The following is a 19785-nucleotide window of genomic DNA, read 5'->3' as shown; positions in this document are numbered from 1 at the left end:
GATAAGTCTGGTCTTGAACTCCTGCCCTCAAGTGATCCACCTGCCTTGGCCTCCCAAAGTGCTAGGATTACAGGCGTGAGCCACTGCGCCCAGCCAGCCTATTATTTTTTAATTTTTATTTTGTGTTTTTTGGTACGTACACTTGCTTGCACCCCTTAGTTTATTTTAGTACTTAAAATGTTAATATTTTTGGGATAGCAGAACATTTGAAAATATTTAAGAACATACTTTTTAAAAATGGGAAGTAGTATAGAAGGAATCATGAATCCTGACTTTGAAAAACAGTTGCTTGTTTCTTTTCCAAATAATGTTTTGTGGATGCCTAGTAAACTTTTTCTAACTTTAGTATGTTAATAGAGTTAATCTGTACTATTTTTTCTTGTTTTGTTTTGTTTTTAGGAGCTGTTTGAACTTCCAGTAAGTGAAGAATGTTTACTTGTTACTAAGTATCTTTGTTTTGATTCTTTAAGAATAATAAGTGCTCTGTGCATCTTTTGAAATGATATAGGCTATTTATGAGATAGGAATTGTTCGCCAGTTTCCATTTTCTTCTGCTTTGCAACGTATGAGTGTGGTTGCAAGGGTGCTAGGGGATAAGAAAATGGATGCCTACATGAAAGGAGCACCCGAGGTCATTGCCAGTCTTTGTAAACCTGAAACAGGTGAGGAAATATCTATGCTTTGGGTAAAATTCTGTTATTTGAGTAAACTTGTATTAGCAACTCTAACAATGAAATTTACTCTTTCTTTTAAAAAGTTCCCGTCGATTTTCAAAATGTTTTGGAAGATTTCACTAAACAAGGTTTCCGTGTGATTGCTCTTGCACACAGAAAATTGGAGTCAAAACTGACATGGCATAAAGTACAGAATATTAGCAGGTGAGGGTGAACGGCTTTCCTGGTTTCTCAGTCATCATCATTTATGTTTATATTAGTCATGCACAGTAATTTGTATGTAATTGAGTATTTATTGAATGTATGAAAAGATATCTAATACAATATTGTTTTAGGTGATTGAAGTAAAAGTACATTTTCCCCACTGCCTGATTTCCTTTCATTCTGGGTTTTTTTTTTTTGAGAGACAGTCTCACCCCATACCCAGGCTAGAGTGCAGTGGTGCAGTCTCGGGTCACTGCAACCTCCGCCTCCCAGGTTCAAGTGCAGTGGCGCAGTCTCAGGTCACTGCAATCTCTGCCTCCTGGGTTCAAACGATTCTTGTGCCTCATCCTCCCAAGTAGCTGGGATTATAGGCGGGTGCCACCACACCTGACTAATTTTTATATTTTTAGTAGAGATGGGGTTTTTGCCATGTTGGCCAGGCTGGCCTCGAACTCCTGGCCTTAAGTGATCATTCTGTATTGACTGTTTACCTATGTTGTTTTTTCCTTAGAGCTCTTTGAAACTATTTTCAATTTGTTAATTATAGTGTGCCCACTATGTGTCAGGCACATTCCAAGAACAGTAAATGTAATTTTACAGAAGTTTATTTTCTCCAATTGATCTTCTCACTTTTGCCCAGCGGTTGGATCTAACTACTAATTCGATCAGGGTATAATGAGTCATAGTAACCAAGCTCCTCCCACTCCACTTCTTTCCTAATCCCCAGTACTCTCCATGCCCCCTGTCAAATGACAGTGTCATATTCAAGGACTGTCACTTTGACTGTAACTGATACAGACCTACCTTTGAGGATAGCATTTTTGTTTAGGAATATTTCATGATGTACCTAGCATTTTGTAAGCAGAAAGGAGTATCACTTGGCTGTCCTGCTAATTCTGCCTGTTTGGGGGAGGTGGTGGTCTAAGCATGAGTTTAAAAAAGAAAGAAATGAAAAACCTCTACCCAAATTGTGATACATACACGTGTCGGGAACCACAAATGTATATAATATTATATCCTAATTCCTACTAAGGACACATTAGTCTCTTCTTAATTTATAGCTTCACACTAGCAAGGGTGCTAGGGGATAAGAAAATGGATGCCTTTGCCATTTTCCCCCGTAAACACTAATTATTGAATTGCCTACAGTTCTTTTTTTTTTCGTTTGAGATGGAGTCTTGCTCTGTTGCCCAGGCTGGAGTGCAGTGGCACGATGTCAGTTCACCACAACCTCTGCCTCCCAGGTTCAAGCGATTCTCCTTCCTCAGCCTCCTAAGTAGCTGGAACTACAGGTGCACACCGCCGTGCCTAGCTAATTTTTGTATTTTAGGTAGAGACAGGGTTTCACTATGTTGGCCAGGCTGGTCTTGAACTCCTGACCTCGTGATCTGCCCACCTTGGCCTCCCAAAGTACTGGGATTACAGGCGTGAGCCACTGCGCCCGGCTGCCTATAGTTCTTAGGCGTGTCATCTTGAGACATCCTTCCGTGACATTGGATAGACTGTTCCTTGTGCTGAGGATACCCTGTCCCTCCTTGTTAACTTTCCTCTCTTTCTCTACTCCCTTTCTTCTTTACCCTTCCACCAAGTCCTCTGTGTTTCCATTTTACCTTGTAGGAACAGGTTTTAGCATTTCCCTTGTAGCTTAAGCCTTTATATCTTGAATATTGGACTATTCACTAACTAGAGGGTAAGATTTCCATGACCTGTATCATTCATATGGTATGAGAGAGTTAGGAGACGAGCTGAAGCCAGAAACTAGTGCCTGAAGGAAAATGGCTTAGTGTTTTTGACACATTATCTTCACATTGATACAACTTGGCGCTTTGAAATACAATTTCAGGTTTCAAGGCTTTTTCCTGCTGTTACCACCAGCAGTTTGATTTAATTTTCTCAACTATTCTCTAATATCCTTACCACCCATTGTTAGAAATTAGGTGTTTCAAAGATTTTAGATTTCATAGATACATACTTCAAGCAACTTTTACTGGAATTTTGTTAGAAAAATCATTTGGTTATTCCAAGTCTGAAATTCTAGTCTCTGACCTCAGACCCTCTTCCTTCCCCATTGAGAAAAAAATTTCTATGATATAATTTAGGTAGGTTGAGGTGTTTTTTGTTTGTTTTCTTTTTTTGTTTCTTTTGAGATAGGGTCTCTCTTTGTTGCTTAGGCCAGAGTGCAGTGGAACAAACACATCTCACTGCAGACTTGACCACCTGGGCCTTAAATGATCCTCACTCCTCAAGCCTTCCTAGTAGTGGGACTGCAGGCACATGCCTTCATGCCCAGCTAATTATTTTTTTCATTTTTTGTAGAGATGGGGTCTCACTATGCTGCCCAGGCTGGCCTCAAACTCCTAGGTTCAAGCAGTCCTCCTATTTCAGCCTCCCAAAGTGCTGGGATTGCAGGCATCAGCTACAGTGCCTGAGCTGAGATTTCTTAAGAACGTAACTCTCACTGAACAGACTTCATCTCTTTTATAGTGCTAAAGCGCATACTATTTTTGTGTGCATCTCTGGTTGCATGTCTGTTTCCCCACCCAAGTTTCTTGAGAGTAGAGATCATCCCTTTTTGTCTTTAACCTCCCAGTGACTAGCATAGTGCCCGGTGCGTTCTTGATACTCAGTTATTTAAAGAATAGCATCTTGATAACTATATTAGTAATATTTTCAAAGACCCATCTCTGGGTCCCAAGTAGATCTCATTGTTGGATTGCTAATGGTTCTTGTGTAACATTTTCACGATCAGTAATTGTTTTATAGAATTGATCTGAGACTTGATAATGAAGCCACGAAAACTGTATTGAATGTGTCTGTGGCACATTTTCACTTAACATTTAAATTAAGATATGTTGTAGAGGGCAGTAAAGAATAGATTTATGCTTATTTTTGGATACTACACAAGATGAATATTCCTTAGTATTAGAATTATTTATTGTACAGTGACATACATTTCCAAATGATTACTATATTGAGATACTGAACTCTTGAACACACGTGGTTTATTCAGCATATAAAATGTTTTCATTTATAGATATTTTAAACTGCATTATAACTTATAGACATTTTTAATTGCTTAGATATTTTAAGTTTGTGTACATAAGTTGCTTACTCAGTTGACTAAACCATTATGTGTTGAAACTTCTTTTTCTGCAGAGATGCAATTGAGAATAACATGGATTTTATGGGATTAATTATAATGCAGAACAAATTAAAGCAAGAAACCCCTGCAGTACTTGAAGATTTGCATAAAGCCAACATTCGCACCGTCATGGTCACAGGTTAGACTTTATAAAAGAACACAGAAACAAATGGAGTGTGACAGAGCTGAAGTTATATAATATTGAGGGATAATCAGTTATAAAATCATATTATTATAGTCTATAGTGGTTTCAACCTAAGTTCTCTTTTAGCTCTGAATATTTTCCCAAGTGCAAGATAACTTTGTCGTATTCTTTTTGAGGTCTAGTGAATCCTATTTAGAGAAAGTATAGTAGACTAGTAAAAGTACACTGTAAAAATTTAAACTTGACTCCTTTTTGTTGTCTCTCTTTATTCATATATTTCTTGTAGCACTTACTGTACCTTGTGTTATTTGTAGATTTATTTTCTGTACTAGAATATAAGATTCTTGAGGGTTAGGAGTATGTTTTACTCATGGTGGAGTCCTTTGCAATTTTTAGAACTGTCAGGTACATAGAAAATGGTTAATAGATATTTGATAGCATGAAATGTTTATATGTAAGGTATTGTTTATTACCCTAGCTTGAATTCTAGTGAAATAGCCTACTTTTTTTTTTCTAGTACATCTAAGCGATTCTTCTGATGTTACTATACTGCTAATAATAATAGATAACTCTTAGTCCTTAGCTGTGTGAAATTTTGGTAGCTCTGTTTTTTGTTTTTTTTCTTAGCAGATAATCAGATTTAAGATACTTAATGGCACTTACGTGTTCAGTAAGACTAATATGGAGAAAGTCTGTATACATTTTTGTGTTTTAGACTCTTGAGATCTATCTAATAACATAATTTTACCATATAACTCAAGGTAACTAAGTCTGTTAGCATCCCAGCCATTCTTAGTTCTTGTGTCTTCTCTGTCAAGACACTTTTCACCTGTTCCTCGTCCTCCTCTTTTATTTATTTATTTTTTTCCCCTTGCCAGAATATGGCTTTGTGAACCAAAGGTCATAGGAAGATATTCTTGGAAATAGTGTGTGGAAACTGAGGAAAGGAATATCTCGCTCTTCTGTTTTGGTAGCAGTGGGATCCACAAACCTTTGTCTGCTTCTCCTTTAAGATCCTGTTCTTGCTGCTCTTCTTTCTTCTCATGACTGAGAAGTTGTCTCTCTTGTTTCTCGTTTACACCTGTTCTTATTACCTGTCTTCCTTTTTGTTTTGTGTAGTCTTGCTTTTGTAATTCATCATTTTCTATGATACGGTGCTAGTGTTCTTGCACAGACCACTAGTCACTTTGTAAAGTTATTTCAGTACGTATTTATTGAGCCACCTGATCTGTGTGTAGCACTGTGCCAGGTATTGTGTAGATACAAATAGTGCATGACTGGGAAAGATTGAGAATTATATTTGGCTTTAAAAATTGTGGGTGAGATGTTTTCTTTGGCTTATACGTGCTTGCATTATTTGAGGCTTCTTTTGGTAAGTATGCTCCAATTTTGTTATTTTTAAACTCTGAGGGGAAGAACCATACATTATCGTTATTCTCCAGCCCAGTCATGGCCACTGTAGTAGATTCTCAGCAAGTACTTGTTTGATACATTCACGTTTCCATTTTAATTTTAATACATTTAAAATATTTTCAAAATTAGGTGACAGTATGTTGACTGCTGTCTCTGTGGCCAGAGATTGTGGAATGATTCTACCTCAGGATAAAGTGATTATTGCTGAAGCATTACCTCCAAAGGATGGGAAAGTTGCCAAAATAAATTGGCATTATGCAGACTCCCTCACGCAGTGCAGTCATCCATCAGCAATTGACTCAGAGGTAAGGTCAAGATTGAGTGTCCCTTTTAAAGTTTGTTGATTTAAATTTAGTCTGAAAAAATAAAAAAAGTGGTGCGTTAAAACACAGTAAAGCAAAAACTAAATGAAAACAGAAGTCTGGGCTATTTTTTCAGAGATTATGTTTCATTAGGACTGGGACAGACCCAGGAATCTCAATGTTCAAATTTTGATATTTAGCTAAGATGAGAAGCACAGTTTTAAAGTACAAGAATTCCAGATGTTCATCGTATTCTTCAAGTAACTAGTGGTGAATGTTGCAGGTGGTCCATCATACTCAGTTCATGCATCGTTTCAAATTGAAGCTGATATTTGAGTTTCTTTTTACTTTGAATAAATGTCAGGCTTTCATTGTGTTGTGGAACATATCAAATGAAAGAATTCAGTTTTAGAACAAATATGTTTAAAATAGAATTGTTTTACTTCGTTTGGTTGCCTAAATATTGTTCCCAATGTCTCATATACACAGGCTATTCCGGTTAAATTGGTCCATGATAGCTTAGAGGATCTTCAAATGACTCGTTATCATTTTGCAATGAATGGAAAATCATTTTCAGTGATACTGGAGCATTTTCAAGACCTTGTTCCTAAGGTAAGTAATTTGGGTGTATGTATGTGTTCACATGAATACATTGTGAACAGTACTTTTAAGAAATTTATATTATTTTTTCCAGTTGATGTTGCATGGCACCGTGTTTGCTCGTATGGCACCTGATCAGAAGACACAGTTGATAGAAGCATTGCAAAATGTTGAGTAAGTCTTTTTTGTTTTTGTTTTTTGATGAATTATGGTTTCATTTCAGCATCAGAAAAATAATTTTTATATGTTTCTTATACTAATATTTCATATTTATATATATAATTGTGATCTATAAGATAGATGAGAACTTTAAGTGCCTCTTTAAAAGAGTCTCATGTGCTTTTTATTTAGCTAAAGTACAGTATCCACAGGTTTTTCTCTATGACTTCATTCTTTCAGGTGCTCTATCTTGATAGAAGTGGCTAATCATTTTAGTAAACAGTTATGTTTCAGGTTATTAAGGGATAAATTTTTACTGATAACTTTAAAAGTAGCCATACTAAAGACTGTAGGCACAGCGCTTTGCTCTAAAGATGAGGAAATTGAGACACCAAAATGATTTGCCGATAATGTGACAGAAATAGGACAATAACCTAGCTCATTTCACTTGCGGTCTGGTGCTGTTTGCAAAGCAGCACACATGTGTTCATTATAGTGAAAAGATTCATAGTTCCACTGGGGGAATCTTGGTGTGTTAGCTCTTTATAATACTATAATAGAAAAGTCTTAATAAGTTAAATGTTTTGTAGTTTAAGAAATTAATTCTTAACATTGTTTTGTTTCTTAGTTATTTTGTTGGGATGTGTGGTGATGGCGCAAATGATTGTGGTGTAAGTATAGTTTTTGTGATTTACTTTTGTAGTTCTTACTCTAGCCTAAATCATATTGACAAAACTTAACCAGTTTTCTTAAAATTATTAGGCTTTGAAGAGGGCACACGGAGGCATTTCCTTATCAGAGCTCGAAGCTTCAGTGGCATCTCCCTTTACCTCTAAAACTCCTAGTATTTCCTGTGTGCCAAACCTTATCAGGTAGTACAAATTAAAATTTTTCTCATCCCTTTTTCTCTGTCTCTAATAATACAGAAGAGAAAATTATCATAAAAAGTAATATGAATTTGTTTAATATTAGCAGATTAGCACATTTGAGCTGTAACTTATTAGTAACAGATTGATTGCTACTCCTCATTTAGTTTAGTTCTTTTGGTGGATAAACACTTTGTTGTAGCTGTTGAATGTTGATGTTCATCTGTCAAGATAAAATTGTGGTTCGGAAAATGAGTTTTAAATGCTTTTATTCATATGCCAACATTTGATTTCTTTTCACAGGGAAGGCCGTGCTGCTTTAATAACTTCCTTCTGTGTGTTTAAATTCATGGCATTGTACAGCATTATCCAGTACTTCAGTGTTACTCTGCTGTATTCTGTGAGTATTAACATTGTGTGCAGAGATAACACTTAATGTGCACAGTAAATTAAGATGTTGAGTATATGTTTTTGATTTTGAATGCATCCATTAGTAATTGTTTATGTGAGTAGTACCTATAAATTTACCTTCAATTTACTGTAGTTTGAGTAGCAAATTGAAAAAGTTAAAATGAGAAAAGATGTTTCAACAGTGGTTTGTTGAATTTGGAGAATGGTTTGCATTTGGAGAAAAAGTATAAACGTCAATGGCCACAGGTACCCTATCAGATCAAAGTGTTTTGACATCCTAAAGACTCATGGTGACACTATCCCATTTGACCATTTGTAGAAAGTATCAGAAGGGATGGTATTAGATGAAGATACTAATTTACAACGTTGAATATTTTGAGTAAATGTTTGTGTTTTCTTTTTGCCAAAAAAACCATGTTGGCCAGGATGGTCTTGATCTCTTGACCTCATGATCTGCCCGCCTCGGCCTCCCAAAGTGCTGGGATTACAGGTGTGAGCCACCGCGCCTGGCCTATTGAACGAATATTAAGGAGATGCCTTTTATACTAATATACTAAATCAAATATTTGTAAATATATGTTATATTTCATTTCAGAGACATATATTTCCATTTTTAAGCAGGTCCAAGTGTCATTTTTAAGTTGTCATTATAGGGAAAATCCAAACTATTAATAAAACCTGGGGACACTATAAAAATAATTCCCAAAAACTAATAATGTTTTTAAAATTACTTCCGTAGATCTTAAGTAACCTAGGAGACTTCCAGTTTCTCTTCATTGATCTGGCAATCATTTTGGTAGTGGTATTTACAAGTGAGTATTTTGCTTTGTTATTGATTTTTATAGTGTATGAAATTCTGATGTGACTTATTAAATTTTTGTAAATTTACATCAACAGTTGTAACATAACTCACACCTCTCCAGATTCCTTGTATGTTATTTTATTACCAGTTGTTTATATCTCGTGCCAATTTTTTTATTGTTCTGTCTCTATTGTTTTTTCCCTGAAATATTTGAAAATAAGTTTTGAGTCATTATGCTTTTTTGCCTCTGACAATTTTAGTGTATATTTTCTAAAAGCAAAACCATTCTTTTATATAACTAAATACAGTTGTAAAGATCAGGAAATTTAACACTGATACAATATCTGGTGCAAAATCTATATTCAGGTTTTGTTATTTTTCTCAACAGTGTCCTTTATGCCTATTTTCTCGTAGTCCCCTAGATTAGAACAAAAAATATTTCCAGACATTGCCAGATGCTCCCTTGGGGTACAAAATCCTCTAGTTGAGAACCACTTATCTTTAGTAGATGATAAAACTAGTGAAAGTTTGATGAGAAGCAGGATTTTCACAGTCTCAAAGTATCTTTTCACAAGGTGCTAGTTACAAAGGGAAAAACAGAAATTTTTTTTTTTTTTTTTCTGAGACAGAGTCTGTCTCTGCCACCCAGGCTGGAGTGCAGTGGCACGATCTCAGCTCACTGCAACCTCCGCCTCCCGAGTTCAAGCGATTCTCCTGCCTCAGCTTCCTGAGTAGCTGGGATTACAGGTGGGCACCATCATGCCCGGCTAATTTTTATATTTTTAGTAGAATCGGGGTTTCACCATGTTTGCCAGGCCGGTCTCTTAACTCCTGACCTCAAGTGGTCCGCCTGCCTCGGCCTCCCAGATTGCTGGGATTACAGGCATGAGCCACTGTGCCCAGCTGAAAAATAGAAACTTTATAGTGGAAAACTTGTGTATACCACCTTAATAAGTAATGAAAGCCTTTTTGAAAAATGTTTCTGCTATGTTTATATTGCTTCAAACATTGTTAATATCGTAAGAGGAAGAAGTATGTATTATTTTAACTATAGTTTTGCAATTAAAGATTCAGAATATAATGGTCTCAAATATATGAGATGATTAACTTTATAGTTATTGTTTATATTTAGTTTTACTATTTTTTTAATTTAAAATTATTTATTTATTTATTTATTTTTGTAGAGATGGGGTTTCACTATGTTGCCCATGCTGGTCTCAAACTTCTGGGCTCAAGTGAGTCTCCCACTATGGCCTCCCAAATTGCTGGGATTACAAGCATGAGCCACCATGCCTGGCCTAGTTTTATTTGTTAATATTACTGCTGAATTTCAATAGAAATGTAAAAATTATTCCTGAGGCGTTTTTCAAAAAGCCTACACTGTTTATTTTTACAGAATATTTAAATATGTACGATATGTGGCTTGGTTTTTGAAGATTTTTTGTATTAAAGAATTGTTAGGCAAAAACAAATTTTTAAAGTTCCTAAATGAATCTAGTTATGCCTTATATAGTGACAGATTAATGTAGATACAAACCTTTCCTCTTTTTCTTTTCAATATAGTGAGTTTAAATCCTGCCTGGAAAGAACTTGTGGCACAAAGACCACCTTCGGGTCTTATATCTGGGGCCCTTCTCTTCTCCGTTTTGTCTCAGATTATCATCTGCATTGGATTTCAATCTTTGGGTTTTTTTTGGGTCAAGCAGCAACCTTGGTATGAAGTGTGGCATCCAAAATCAGAGTAAGTTGGTCAATCTATGTAAAAATCTATATAAAATATGTGCAACATATATGATATAAAAATGAGTTTAGAAGTTAATATAAAAGTTTGCTCCAGGTGCAGTGGCTCACACCTGTAGTCCTAGTATTTTGGGGAGGCCGAGGCAGGTAGATCACTTGAGACCAGGAATTCAATCACTTGAGACCAGGAGTTCGAGACCAGCCTGGTTAACATGGTGAAACGTTGTCTCTACTAAAAATACAAAAATTAGCCGGGCTTGGTGGCGCCTTTCTGTAATCCCAGCAAGTTGGGAGGCTTGAGGCAGGAGAATCACTTGAACCTGGGAGGCAGAGGTTGCAGTGAGCCAAGAGATTGTTTTTTGAGACAAAGTTTGCATGCAGGCTGCTTTAAACACTTCCATAATTTGGCCTGTATTTGCCTGTATATCACGGTCACTCCTGTCTTTGGGAAGATGTTCAGGCAAAATCCTAATAATCCTACCAAAATGGGGATCTTAGATCAGTTTCTTAATTTGCTACTAAGCCTTACTTACCTGTAAAATAAGAAAGTTGAAATTAATCTCTGGGGCCTCTTCTAAACCCAGAGTGTTTTGTACTTCTAATCTTTCTTCTTTATGCCTCCTTTATGCCCAGTTTAGGAAATGGCATTTTAAAACTTATGGGGAAAAATAAATTAGGCGCATTTGCTATTCGTAGAGTGTAGAGTGCTCTACGGATCACAAATTATAACATCATTTTGATGAATTAAACGTGTTAATTTTGCAGAATTAAATTTTCAGATGTAAACATTTATTTCTAGGTTGCTTGATCAAGGGGTATTATCTTTAAAATTTTTAGAAGATTTTAAGAGATTTAACATTACTTTTTTTTATATATGCATAGAAACACTGCACATGAAAAAAAAAAAGAGGTGGAATTTTCTTAAGAATCTTTCCATAGTTCACTTGCAGCATAATCTGTTAATCACATTTTGTGAGCACTTACTTGTGTTTATAGTTAATGCTTTAGTAATGATTGTTGGGGACTTCTCATAGGTAGTTGTTTCTGTGCCTGATGGTCCTGCCTACCTGAAAGTAGAAATGAGGGACAGCCATAGCTGGAGAATATTGAGGGACATCTCAGCACCGGGGGCTTGCTAGGCATTTGCACAAGTCAACTTGTGATGTAGGTACCAACATTTACCAGCGAGGAGGTAGGCTCAGAGAGAGTAAATAATATTTCCTCAGCACTGAAAAGTGATAGTGCTTGGGTCAAGCCCATTGTCTGTCTGCTTTCACTCTGCTAGAATTACTCCCAAAATTAAAAAACTGAGGGGGGCTTATTAAATATTTCCTACTTGATTCTAATTTTTTTAAGTGATTGAGATGTCTGACTGAAGAGAAAACCCTTCATACTCTCGTACCTGTTTTATATATCTTACATTGATATTGGTGGACCTTTTGCTGTAAATATCATCATATTTCTATTTGTTATGATAGTGATTCAGGGCAATTAAGGTAAGATTGGTTTCTTTTGGGAAATGAGTATTATGTTTACTAATGCAAACATTTTTTGCATGTGTTCTAGTGCTTGTAATACAACAGGAAGCCGGTTTTGGAATTCTTCACACGTGGACAATGAAACCGAACTTGATGAACATAATATACAAAATTATGAAAATACCACAGTGTTTTTTATTTCCAGTTTTCAGTACCTCATAGTGGCAATTGCCTTTTCAAAAGGAAAACCCTTCAGGCAACCTTGCTACAAAAATTGTAAGTTTGTGATTTCCACCCTGCCTTGCCCCTTTAAAACTAATGTAGAAGAGAATAATTGTAACTGTCTTTGCCACAGTAAACCAGATCTTCACAGACAGAATGAACTTAGTGATTTAGATGTTTACTGTTTTGTTTTACTTTCATTGGTAGTTGCCAACCTAAATTTAAACTTCAAGCCACCAGTGTTAAACACTGTTGTTTTTCACATCCTAGTGCCTCTGGCTCCAGCTTTTATTTCTGCAACCCATTGCGGAGGGAGTTAGGATTGGAGGCAGAGACAGAGGTTCCTCGGCCCATTGCCGGGGGGAGTTAGGATCTGGGGCGGAGACGGAGGTTCCTCGGCCCACTGCGCGAGGGAGTTAGGATCTGGGGCGGAGACGGAGGTTCCTCGGCCCACTGCGCGGGGGAGTTAGGATTGGAGGCATTGACAGAGGTTCCTCGGCCCACTGCGCGGGGGAGTTAAGATCTGGGGCGGAGACGGAGGTTCCTCAGCCCATTGTGGAGGGAGTTAGGATTGGGAGCAGAGGCGGAGATCCCTCAGTGCATCGCGGAGGGAGTTAGGAATGGAAGCGGAGACAGGTTCCTCAGTTGGAACAGTAGGGATTATACTTTCCTCCCGGGCGGTCTGCACAGCATCGGCCATCTTCATTTCCGACGCTGGTGTGGCCTGTGTTCACCTCTGGGATTCTTCATTTCTAGTATCTTTGCATGCTATTGCAGAAAGGGCCAGTATACTGAATGGAGGCCTGTGCCCTTGTGGACTTGTCTATGGCAATAGAATATACCATTTTGATTGATCAAAATTAGAGTTTATGGAAAAAATCAGTTACTACATATAAATTGCCAATTAAAAAAAATTGAGAATACACTAATATATGGAACAACTTTTAGACGTCTGCAGTATCTTGGAGCAAATAGCAAGTATTCTTTTGCTGCAGTTATGACGAGGTGGCAGTGTTCTAGTGGGCAAGATGCCAGGTCACAGATCTCGGTATGTCATAGGAGTCACAGCCATTAGCGTCTCTGTCTCATTTGCATTTATAAGGCATTTTCTCATACATTGTCTTATTTGTCACTTCTACCCTGTTGGTTTGTAGGGCAAGTTTTATTACTTTATGTTTTGTACAGGTAAGATTAAAATCTGATCTTACTGGTGATTTTTCCTTTTTTTGCCTCATTTTTGGAACTGATGTTTCTTATTTTAAAAATAACTATACTATTACTTACTTATTGTTATATATTGCTATATAACTATACTAATAACTGTGTTACTAAGAACTTTAAAAAAAACTTATTTTAAAAATAACTATTATTATTTATTAGTTATATATTGCTGTATAACCATACTAATAACTGTGTTACTAAGAACTGTATTAGAACCATGCTACGGGATGAAAAACCTTCCATAGAAGGTTTGCCACGGTATTTCTAAAAGGATTTTTTACTACAGATAACTTCTTATAAGGTGAATTTAATCATTAGCGTTGGTATACATTTTATTCAACATTTTTAAATTCCAAGGAAATGTTGAACACATGTAAGGGTAGCTAAAAACATCTATGAAAAAACATTGCTTTTTTTTTTTAATTTGAAGAAAACTGGTATTCAGACTGGTTTGCAAGCAAGACAGCTCTATCAAGAAAGTTAATTTTAGAGATCTACCCTATCCACACTGTTGCAATTAAAAAAGAGAAAGGGAGAATACTAGTTGCCTGTTTCTAAAGATGCATCTTCTATATGTTTGGAAAACTTTTTAAAAAAGGTTTAAGAAATTTTGTACTCTCGTTTAATTTCCAATTTACTAGAATAAATAATAAACACTTTTTGGCCACTGGATGATTTAAAAATGTACTAAGATTATATTTAGCAGAAATATAACCATAAAACTCGATTGCCGTTACTATTAGCAGCTTGTGTGCTTCTCTCAGTGGGTAAACAGAAGCACTTGCCGTTGTAAAACATGCCTTCTGAAAAGTACGAAAGGAGCAGTACGGTTGATGCAGGCATTCTGCTAGTTTTCACCTCTTGTCTGTTTGTTACTGGGTCCATGCAGAGTCCTTTGTTAGGACCTGCCAGTTGTTGCTCCCTATAAATGGTGTGTAATATATTAAATGTATTTTGAAATTATTATTTTTAAGAATTAATCTCAGCCTTAGGCGTTTAAGGAATTCTCTTTAGAATTTTTTGCTTTCTTGTACTGGTTCACTTTCAATCTAAATTAAACTTAACTTCAGTCTGTGTGGTTACCTATTTTCAACTTGAGCTTCACAGTTACATTTTCTCATTCAGCTGCTTTCATTTCAAGGGCCATGATATGCACTTAATTCTTAACACTCTCCTTTAACTAGACATGATTTCTTGGGATTTGGCTTCAATTTTTAATGCAGTTTCTTGTTGGATCATTCCTACAGTTTATTGCTTGTGCTATCTAATCCCTTTATATATGAAGGCATTACTACTGAATTGCCAGGATCCTTCCTATTCAGGGCCTATGTATCTTTTTCCTATTCATCTATCATGCCTAAATCGGTTGAAGCCGTTCAGATACCTAGAGGCCCTACAGAATAAGGTGACCTTTTAAAGACATAACTGGATAAAGGGAGAGGGATAGGAATAAAAAGGCTTAGGATTTGTGGCTGTAGGTTAGTTAGTACTAGTTATTGTTTGGGGAAGGTACAAAGAGATATATATTAGGGATGAATTTTGTATGTGTGTCTACCTTATTTCGAAGTCACTAAGGAGAATATGAAGGAAATCCTTTCTGGTACCTTATTTTGATACCATAGTCCATCGGTGGGATCTGGTATCATGAACAGCACATCATATGTTGCCACAAGCTGAAAAATATTTCATAATAACTTCAATTTACATGTTGCTATATACTTTAAATACTTAAAAATCTATTCCTACGGAATCCTTATCATATCCCCATTTTATAGATAAAATAATTTGACTGTAAATGACTTGTTCAGATTCACATAGCTTTGTGGAAGAATCAATCTAAAATAATCTAATTCTTAAGGAACACCCTTGACCCTGGCCTGCAATCACCAGTGACACACAGTTTGTTTTGATAGCTGTCTTCTGGGGAAGAATGTTTACACTTTAGTACAATTACTAAGCCATTGCTTATAATGCTAGGAGAATCTAGGAGCTGAGAGCATAGTCTACAAGAAATTGTATTCACCTCTCTAAAGTGAATACCTAATTCTTCTGTTCTTGGTTGAAATCCTTACTGATTTTAAAATTTGGTATGGTTGTATGTCTGCCAGCCATCCTTCTCTCCCCTGTCACCTTTTTTTTTTTTTCCCTCCAGGCTAAACAAAGATAGATTCAGTTACTTATTTTCTCTTTCACATGGAAATCTTGGCAGATTTTTAGAGGTGGGATCCAAGAGGTGGCTCTGGGAGAGACATGAAAATTTGAGAAACAAACATTGTTTAGGTAGATGTAAAGAAGCTTCTGTGCTTGAGTAAATTTTTTTTTTGTGTGAACAACACACATGTCAAGAACCAGGTCGCAAATCTTTTTGCTGTGGTTTGAAAAATGCAATCAGATTTGAAAAACGTGCAATATGGGTTATTACTTCATTGAATTTCTTTTTTAGTCTCCGTGTTTCTCTCTGCCATTTATGTTCTGACCATTGCTTTTTGTCCTTTTTCTGATTTTGTCTTTTTTCTTTTCTGTTTTTATATACTTCCAACCACCACTTTCCAAACACTTTTTCCTTATCTGACCATAACTACTTAAATGACCATAGAACTTATATGATACTTTAGTTGCTGCATTTGTGAAACAGGATGTCACATTCCTATTTACAATTTAGTAGAATTGCTTTTTACCCAATATGAGTCCCACTGTTTTTTTTTTTTTTTTGAGATGGAGTCTCGCTCTGTCGCCCAGGCTAGAGTGCAGTGGCGTGATCTCCGTTCACTGCCAGCTCCACCTCCTGTGCTCACACCATTTTCCTGCCTCAGCGTCCCGAGAAGCTGGGACTACAGGTGCCCGCCACCACGCCTGGCTAATTTTTTGTGTTTTTAGTAGAGACGGGGTTTCACCGTGTTAGCCAGGATGGTCTCGTTATCTTGACCTCGTGATCCATCTGCCTCGGCCTCCCAAAGTGCTGGGATTACAGGCGTGAGCCACCGTGCCCAGCTCCACATTTTTTTTTTTTAATCCTTTTGGTCAGTAGCTCATAGTAAAAAATGTGTCTCCACTTTTGGTATAAGTGTTAGTGTAAGTTACAGCCTAAGCTACTAAAACTATATATATATACCCCTACACACTGGTATATATAAACGTAAAAATGATAAATATATAGTATAGTTTCTGTAGAATGATATTTACCTGTAGTTTTGAATTGATATTAACAAAGTTTATATTTACAAATAACTTCCACGTTTAAAAATGGCACTGAGACCCTTCATTTACAGTCAGTAAAAAGGACAGTAACTTCTTTACCCAGTCTGGAGGCTTCATGATAAAGTTTTTGTATGTGGTCTTAGTAAAGTTTGAGTTTGAAGTGGAGTTCAAATAGGAAGTTGTAAATAAATGTGCAGATCAAAGGAAAAGGGGAAAAAAGTTTGGGCTATCAATATAATTAGAAAATTTCGGAGCCACTTTTATGGCTCATTATTATACAAGTATATGCTTATATACATGTGTGTATATGTGTAGATGCACACACTTAAGAAAGTGGCCGTGAGCAAGCAGTCTGGTTTTTGAGTTAGGAAAGGGAGACAAAGTACTGCTGGGTGGATTTGCCATCCCCAGCTCGCATAGCAAGCCATAAGGTCAGCCCACTTTGAAAAACACATCAACTCAGTCTCCTGGCTTTTGGCTAAGATTTTCTGTGAAAACATTTTCACAGTGCAAATCAGTGAAAAAATGGGATTCACTTACTAGAAATACATTTACATTTAGGTTAGAATGCCTCTATTTAGGATTAAGACATACCCAATACTGAAAATAAGTGTTATTCAGCATTTTTACAATCAATAGTAATTGTCATTGAATACATGGTTTAAATGATAATCTCATTTTGCCACACATAGTTTAGTCTCTTATTTGTGCATTATATATTGGCTTTATTATCTTACAAAGTAGCTATCCATTTGGGTGACATACAAATGTCTGTGAAGGTCTGAGTCTTATTTTTTTAAGTGCTGATTATTTTCTGAAGTACTTTTACGGTTAAAGCTAATGGAGTTTAAATATAACATCACATCGTGTATGTGAATCTTTTGGGTGCCCTGAACAATGTCTCATACTCCAGGAAATAACAGAGCACATACTTTATTTCATCAACTGAAGTGAAAGTATTCAAAACCAAATTTAGAAATGACAGTATACCAGTTGTTATTGGATGCTTTTTTATATAAAGGAATTTCCTAATTTACCTGTTTTACTTTCTTTTCCAGATTTTTTTGTTTTTTCTGTGATTTTTTTATATATTTTTATATTATTCATCATGTTGTATCCAGTTGCCTCTGTTGACCAGGTTCTTCAGGTAAGACTTAAGCACATCATTTGTTTGGGGAAAAAGACTAACCTGTATACATTTCTTTTTTTCCAGGATCTCTTCTTTTTATGTATTCTAAGATGCTGTTGTATTAACCCAAAGATACTCTACAAAGAATAAAGAACCTAATGAAAATAACAGCTTTTCTTAGCTATACCTGTTTAATCTCTGCTTCTGGTTCCGTTTTCATTTGTCTGCAAACAAATCAAATAGCCCTTGATCTTTAAAAACAAAAAAACGTTGATCCTGATACCTGTTACTCCTCTCTTCTCTACCAGTCTACTTCTTGAGTAGTCTACACATGCTTTCTTTTGTTTTTTGGCCATTTAGTTCTTCAATTCTTTTCATTAAAAACTTTCTGAGCAATGAAATACTTGTTTTTCATACAAAAGAATATGCACACATATTTAAGTTGTCAACCATAATTAAAAAATAGTGAAGAGATAACACCCTGAGTGTATCATCCAACCTAAAAGAATGAACATTACCTGAGCACAAGTCAGTGACAAAAGAAAACCAAAAAAGGTATCATTGCCAATCAATAAGGGACTCTTATGTACCTGTTTTGATGATTTTCCCTGTCATTCCCTGTTTTCATTATATACTTACCATATATGTTTGCAGTCATAAAAGATAGTTTTGTGTGCTCTTGAACTTGATGAAAATGTTATCTTGTTCTCTTTTTTCTGTGACTTGCATTCTCCCATCAACACTGTTTGTTGATACAGGTATTTTATCTTCACTGCTGTATAGTATACAATTGTAGGAATATATTAAATTCATTTCTCCATCCTCTGTTGGTAAATAATTACTGAACATATTGCTGCTATGAACATACTTTTACATGTCTTTCGGTGTATAGGGGTAAGTAATAGTGTATGAAAGAGTGGAGTAGGAGTGGTTTATCCCAGGTACAAGCAGTGAGAGAATGGTGTGATGCTGTAGAGAATTTGCAGACTAATCAAGCCCAGTAGAAGTCCATCTGCTTTTTAAATGTTGCCATGTGCTGGGAATTCCAAACACTTCCAGTGGTAATATACTCCTTCACTACTACCCTTGGCAAACCACTAGGGACAAAAGTTTCCTTTGGTGTATTCTGGTATCATGATGAGCATGTACTCTTCAGCTACCATTTGCCAAGTTGTTTTCCAAAGTGATTGTATCAGTCATCCATCAGTGTTTGACATCCTGTTGTTTCACATCATTGTCGACACTTGGTCTCGTCCAGTGGGTGTAAAATGTTATATCATGATGGTTTTACTTTGCTAATTAACTTTACTAATGGAGTTGAGCATTTTTTCATATGTTTAATGGCCATTTTTATTTTCTCTGTGAATTGCCTATTCATGCCTTTGGCCAATTTTTTCTACTAGGATGTTGCCTTTTTTTTAGTTTTCAGAGTTCTTAATGTATTATATTTGACTGTATAGTGATAAATACCTTCTCCCAGTTTGTGGCTTGTCTTTTTACTTTGTTTATAATATCTCTTTTTAAAAAACAAATTTATAATCTGACAAGGCAAATTTACTAATTTATTTGTTCCTTGTGTCTCAGTTTGGCAGACTTGTCCATCTCAAAGTTATAAAGATACTCTCACATTTAGTCTTTAATCCATCTGGAGTTAATTTTATGTATAGCTTTTGAATAGGGATCAAATTTCTTTTTCTTTTTTTCTCTTACACATACCCATTTGTTTCAGCAATTGCTTATTGAAGTTTGTCCTTTCCACTGATATTCAGTGATATGTCTTTTTTTTTTTTTTTTTTTTTTGAGACGGAGTCTCGCTCTGTCGCCCAGGCTGGAGTGCAGTGGCGCGATCTCGGATCACTGCAAGCTCCGCCTCCTGGGTTCACGCCATTCTCCTGCCTCAGCCTCTCCGAGTAGCTGGGACTACAGGCGCCCACCACCACGCCCAGCTAATTTTTTTTTGTATTTTTAGTAGAGATGGGGTTTCACCGTGGTCTCGATCTCCTAACCTCGTGATCCACCCGCCTCGGCCTCCCAAAGTGCTGGGATTACAAGCGTGAGCCACCACGCCCGGCCAGTGAT

The 19785-nt window shown here is 36.3% G+C and overlaps 1 protein-coding gene across 3 annotated transcripts in view; it reads left to right on the top strand.

Annotated features, from left to right (window-relative positions):
• ATP13A3 (ATPase 13A3) overlaps positions 1-19785 on the top strand; it is an 84469-nt gene that overhangs the window by 49318 nt on the left and 15366 nt on the right. For all 3 annotated transcript variants that reach the window (XM_030822985.1, XM_030822986.1, XM_030822987.1), the window contains 14 exons: positions 400-417; positions 509-662; positions 758-878; positions 4035-4159; positions 5708-5883; positions 6370-6492; positions 6575-6654; positions 7268-7310; positions 7402-7511; positions 7809-7905; positions 8656-8728; positions 10282-10459; positions 12025-12212; positions 17636-17724. In XM_030822985.1, the coding sequence (XP_030678845.1) occupies positions 400-417; positions 509-662; positions 758-878; positions 4035-4159; positions 5708-5883; positions 6370-6492; positions 6575-6654; positions 7268-7310; positions 7402-7511; positions 7809-7905; positions 8656-8728; positions 10282-10459; positions 12025-12212; positions 17636-17724 (1575 nt within the window). The remainder of the gene's footprint in view (positions 1-399; positions 418-508; positions 663-757; positions 879-4034; positions 4160-5707; positions 5884-6369; positions 6493-6574; positions 6655-7267; positions 7311-7401; positions 7512-7808; positions 7906-8655; positions 8729-10281; positions 10460-12024; positions 12213-17635; positions 17725-19785) is intronic.

The sequence above is a fragment of the Nomascus leucogenys genome, chromosome 11, assembly GCF_006542625.1.
Source record: "Nomascus leucogenys isolate Asia chromosome 11, Asia_NLE_v1, whole genome shotgun sequence".
Classification (NCBI taxonomy): domain Eukaryota; kingdom Metazoa; phylum Chordata; class Mammalia; order Primates; family Hylobatidae; genus Nomascus; species Nomascus leucogenys.
This window is presented reverse-complemented; position numbering and strand designations above follow the sequence as displayed.